At 40.1% G+C, this 6,000-nt stretch overlaps 1 protein-coding gene across 1 annotated transcript in view; it reads right to left on the bottom strand.

Moving 5' to 3' along the window:
- Window positions 1–2,188: 2,188 nt before the first annotated feature.
- adamts6 (ADAM metallopeptidase with thrombospondin type 1 motif, 6) overlaps window positions 2,189–6,000 on the bottom strand; it is an 84,653-nt gene continuing 80,841 nt past the window's right edge. The window contains exon 25 of the mRNA XM_084746222.1: window positions 2,189–3,628. Coding sequence (XP_084602348.1) covers window positions 3,519–3,628 — 110 coding nt within the window. The 3' untranslated portion in view covers window positions 2,189–3,518. The remainder of the gene's footprint in view (window positions 3,629–6,000) is intronic.

Genomic DNA, 6,000 nt, shown 5'->3' with positions numbered 1-6,000 from the left:
TAAAATAGAAGAGGGGAAATAAAAGCACCATTGAGTTGGCTGTTTTTGAGTTTTCGCTGAGGGACAAAGATGATGAGAGGGAAGAGGACGAGGGGGTAACCTTATCTGGAGGAGGGGGTGTCTGAAGCCAGGATACGTGGTCTGGCAACATGTCCATGATGATGATGTGATGTGTGTGTATATTTAGCACTGTTTGCTTATTTAAATGAATAGTTTTAATGTAGTTATTCACTTTTATTTGGTGAGAATTAGAAGAGATCAATACCACTCAGGGTTAGGGTCAGGGTTAGCTTAGCATAAAGACTGGAAACGGGGAAACAACTAGCCTGGCAGTGACTCTAAAGCTCACTAACTCGTTTCAGTTGTTTGTTTAATCCGTAAAAAAAGACAAAGTATAAAATATACATTCACTGAAAAAAGAGCAGCTGCAAAACCGAATGCATTTTTCTGAGTGTCACAAACCCTCCAAAATGACTATTTTTATTATCAGAATTTGAACTTTTAGATGACTAGACAACACTAGAGGTTTAATTGATTCAATTATTTAATTGATTCAATTATTTTGTCTCATTCATGAGTGTGTGGAGCCGACAGGAAGTGGACAGCACTGAATCATTAATGTTACTAACATGATCCAAACCTTTTAGCACCAGACCTCCACTCACCGGTGACTGAAAGCACCATTGTTTGCTCAACTGTGATATACAGTAAAGTATAAAGTAAGCCACATAAACAAACATGATGTGATAACTGTTGGCAGCTGAGATATTAATCTTTCACACAGTGCTGGAATGGGTCCAGTTTTGTACTGAGCTGAATGTGACAGCTTGAACCTGAAACCAACTGAACATACAACTGAAATGAAGACAGGCAGAATTTCTGCCAAACGTCACAATGTTATGAGCGTTTACATAATAAAATGCATTTAACTGGTTCAATGCCATTACTTATCTTAGAGAAACTAGTCACTGTTGCCTGGGTCCACACTTCTGAATCTGCCCGGTCCAATGAACTGACTGCTTCTCGTCTGGCATCTTGATATTAAACTGTGGTTTGTCGGTTGAACAACTGATCCAATGAGCAGTGCGTGGGTATTCATGAATAGCCGATCAGCACCACAGGAAGTCTTGCTCCACTCTTAAAACTACAGCAAAACTAGTATACTGATTCAGGTGTTAGTCTCTTGTAACTGCAAATCCCCCTCCTCTATAGAAACTGGTTAGAGTGAAGGCAATGTCAAAACTGAAAATAGAAATGGAGTCTAACAAGTTGACAGTTCAGTCTGATATCAGGCAACTGTCAGTGACTACAAAGCATCAAACTAACTTGAACAAAAAGATTTGTAGTTTTAATTTCTAGTTTTTACACCCTGGTTTTTGGACGGATTAAAGAAATAAGATATGACATTAATTATTGAGCTTTAGAGGTGCTGGTAGGTGGATGTTTTTACATTTGGACAGAGCTAGGCTAGCCGTTACTATCTGTTTCCTGTTTGTATGCTATGCGTAGCTAAGCTAATCATCTCCTGGTTAAAGTGAACAGACATTAGAGTGACAGGTATTATTCTTCTCATCTAACTCTCGGTCAGAAATAATCACATTTCCCACAATGTCAAACGATTCCTTTAACTCTTATCAGCACTAGGACAGACAATGCTTCAGTGACCCATTGTTCCAAATCTCCAATAGTCTGAAAAATGTCCCACTGAGACACCCATTGCATTGTCCTAACAAACGCCCATTGAACCAAACATACATGTATCTTAATTGATTTATTTTAACCAAAACCAAGATATTTTCTTAATCCTACCCGAGTATTTTTGGTGCCTAAACCTAACCAAACTGGAACCATTTCACAATGTTAACCAAATGTTTATAATTGTTACTATGACAACGAATGTCTATTGAACTATTGTTACCATAAAGGTCTCCTGACAAAGGTTACCTGATGTTTGCATGTCAAAATAAACTCCGATACTAAGGGCAACTCCAAACTCCAGGGAGAGTGTGTATTTTCAGAACAACTGGCCTTTGGAGCATTGGGGCTTTATTTTTGGGCTTTCAGAGCAGTGGGCTTTCGGTCCAGTGGTCTGAAACGCCATTTACAGATTTGCCAGTAAATTGCACTTATGTTGGCTACATTGGTCCAGCACTTATCGTAAATGGTATTTGAATGTGCAAGATGCATCATTCATTCTTTTGGTTCACTTGAACATTTTTCGGACTATTAGTGTTTTCGAATAATGGGTCGCTGCAACATTGGGCAGTCCTCAATAGTCTTAGCTTGCTGCTGAAATATAAAAATATGACCAACATTTGATTAAATAATCATCTAGCTTAAAACTAGCAAGAAACCGTCACTGTGATTCCAATGAACAAGCTGCTTCATGGACTTTGCTCCTTCAACATGAATCCTTCAATAATGAACTGGAAACTCCTCAATGGGACGTTTCATAAAGGCCAGTCTGGTAACAGTGTTTCATGTGGCCCAGGCACAGTCTGATAATATCTTCATGCTACTTCTTTTGGACTATCGACCGACACTGGGTGAACTTTAACTTTTTTGAGTGTTAATAGGAACTAAGGCACCCGTCTGGGGAAAAGAAAAAGCGATTTAAAGATCCTCCTATAACAACGTGGTATTTTCTGGTCCTGGATTAACATCATATATAATATACAAATCCTTACAGTATATAAGGGTTTAACGTATGTTACAGTATGTAATATTTTCATTCCAGCACAGAGACATTGCATATGAATTCAATCATATTACATTCCCTTCCATGACAGTAGGCTACTATCTGACACAAACATGATCAGAGGACAATATCTCAGCTCTGCTTGGAATTGTACAATAAATATACAGTACACTGATGGGGTTTCTCTGTCGTATTTGAGCGGTAAATTGGCAAAAGTATTTACATGAAAAAGTGCACCGAAGCCAAAAGTCTGCCTGCCAATAGCACCATCACAGTCATCCCAAAGACAGGAGTCTGACATGTTTAACTCCCATCCCCCCTCTCGTCTAGTGAGGAGTCCTCCCCTCCGTCCATCTGTCTGTCTGTCTGTCCATCTCCGGGGTACATCCTCTGCGAGCGATGTGTCCAGCACTTTGGATTCATAAAACAACAAACATGAAGGAAGACTAACAATGATATTAATAATTATTATTATAATAAAAATAACATCACCAACAAATAATCTTCCAAGTTCCACTTCACAGAAGTGAAAATTAACAAAAATAAAAAGGTTTGTGTCAGCGTTACGGGCTGAGCAGTGGTTTGGATTCCACCACGATGGAGGGCCGGAGGATCAGGTGTGAACAACAGGGAAATCTTTACTTCTTCTTTCGCCAGCGCCAATATCTTTTTCTTGTCTTCCGCTGGTCTGGAGGTTTGGGTTTATTCAGTCCGCCCTGTTTTCTTCTTCTCTCCCTTTCAGTGCTGTATCAGCCTTCCTCCATCTTTCTTGCCTTTCTCTCTTTCGTTCTCGTGACGTTTCGCTCTTGTGTTCCCGGGGTCAGTGTCCCTGGCAGGTCTTGCAGCACATCTGTCTGAAGTACGCACGGCTGCAGAACTTGAACTTCAGTACCAGTGGGCAGTACGCCACTTTGTTTACATCTTTGCATTCTGGAGAGAGACAGAAGACAGAAGAATGTTAATATATTCTCTCTATATATGCCCTCTCTGAATAACTTTTTAATGTTTTATGATTTTTTCATGAGTAGTATTCTTCTTTTAAGGACGTGACCTGCCTGCTTCCAGCCTCAGTTTGTGCCTCTGAAGTATGATCATTACACTGGAGTCAGAGCTCTCAGTTGTTCTAATACCAGTTTCAGAAATACCTTCAATACAGCTTAAATGCTGGGTTAGGCATTGGCGAGTGCACCAGTCCGATACCACGTATATTATTGGCCTTGAAACAGGACCCTTTTAACCATGTACTGAGCCAGGACATACAGCTGTAGCAATCATATTATATCGATGCAGGGTTCGTAGTATATTGCTGTTATTATAGTTGCTATTGGTGGATATGCAAAGTTGTGATATTAGAATCTGTATCAGAAAAAATCCTATATAATCTCTTGCACAATCAAGCATCTGATTTTCTGAAGTTCAGATGGTTGTTTAACAACAGCAACTGCTGTTCTGAAGGTATTTCCAGAACCTTCAAACATGTTTCCAAAGTTACAATTCTTTTCCTAATCCAAACAAAAAATGGCAGCTGCAAATGACATGTCTGTGCTCAATTTGTCCATAGTTGACCACAATGAAAAACTTTATAATCTGTTGTATTAGTCCAGGGTTTCTGCAGGGTGCACCAAGTTAAATTAAGACCTTTACTACCACATAGAATACCCTTTTTGCAATAATAATATCCTAAATGAAAGGCAGTCGGGACAATGTGGCCAATAATTATTTGTTATTTAATCAAATATTTTTCAGTACTTCCCAGCAGTAAAAAAACACTAATGCCTAATGGTATAGTTCAATCAAATTAACTCAACCTGGACCCAAATAAGTGGCCTAAAATGGATACATTGATTAACCAAATAAAAAATATTAAATCATTAAAGTTCAAGTACGTTTTGGCCCATGCCAATTATCAAACTATGAGCTTCCCAGCTACTGTAACTGCAGTAATAGTGATGAGAGGCCCAGTTGTTTTAAATAACCTGGTTCATTTCCACCACTAGCAACAGACTCATGAATTACTGCTTCAGAAATGTGCAGGTTTTACTCATTCCTCAGCTCAGACTGACTCTCGTCGTATGTTACCCTGATTCTTATGCACAACTGCGCATGCATCATACAGGAGAGGGTTTTTGGATTCATTTCCACTTGCAAATCAAGTGAACTCATCCTTCTTTAAGAGTCGTTAAAAAAGAACGATTTGTTCATCAATCTATCATCACTATGCAGTACTAATAGTGTTTGCTGAAGGTCTGATGGTGATGGCTGAATCTCCATAAAAGAACAAATCGCCTCCTCCTCTTCCATCCAGTCACAGTAATCATGTATCAGTATAAAACATGGCAACTTTGGTAAAAAGGTTGGAAATCTTTTTTATTGTGTAACAGACAGAATATTTTTTCACCCAGACGTCTTAAAGGATTCTGCAAATACCTTCACAGCGGTGGTAAGTGTTTTTAAATTACATTTTGGGTTTTTCAAATAGCATCGGGTTTATTTATTTTTTTACAAAGCGTACAGCGTAATGGTAATACACAAGAGGCACAAACTGGGGCTAACCTGCTACATGAGGGCTGGTGCATCTCCCTCCGGCCTCAACAGAGTAAAACTCTGCAACTATACTTGGACGCAGAGGCTGAGACTGAGACAGATCCTGGCCCCGTTCACTAACTGGGCTATCTGCCATCCCTACCATGCACACAAGCACACACACACACACACACACACACACACACACAGGGGTTGCTGGATGCCGGACAGGCAGTGCTCTAAATGCCTTATCACGATCAGAGTGTCTTCCCTTATTAGGCTTTGGCCCCTGCCTCCGCAGAGCCAAATGAAACGAGACATTGCCTCACTGCTGTCCGTAAAGGAACAATTAGCCTACAGCTAATCCCATTAGCCAGCCTGTAAACGCTGCTCACGTTTTCCATTCAGGCTAATCGAAAGGCCCTTCTCGATGCATCTGAATAGCCATCCATCATGTGTAAGTGTATATGGAGGGTTGAGCTGTTTCGCTTTGACCAGGAGCCAACCTCACTGGAAAGATTAATGTAGCTGGCAAAGTGTGGAGGAGTGTGTCATCCAAGCGTGTTTAGGTCATAGTAGAACAGTGAAGATGAAGATAGAGACACTTTATAACCTTTTCAATCAGAGCTTTGTGTGGAAGCAGTGGAAGTACAGTACAATAAACCATCTGCCTTTGCATTTGAGTGAAATCTGCAGTTTTAAACAGAAACCTGCATCCGTCTGGTGACCGCACATTTGCTTCAACTCGTCCGGCCAGCACTATTAAAACGTGATGGCAG

Source organism: Lutjanus erythropterus, chromosome 20 (assembly GCF_056507025.1).
Source record: "Lutjanus erythropterus isolate fLutEry1 chromosome 20, fLutEry1.hap2, whole genome shotgun sequence".
Lineage (NCBI taxonomy): Eukaryota > Metazoa > Chordata > Actinopteri > Lutjaniformes > Lutjanidae > Lutjanus > Lutjanus erythropterus.
Note: the sequence above shows the minus strand (reverse complement) of the source record. Positions and strands in the feature narration are given on the sequence as shown.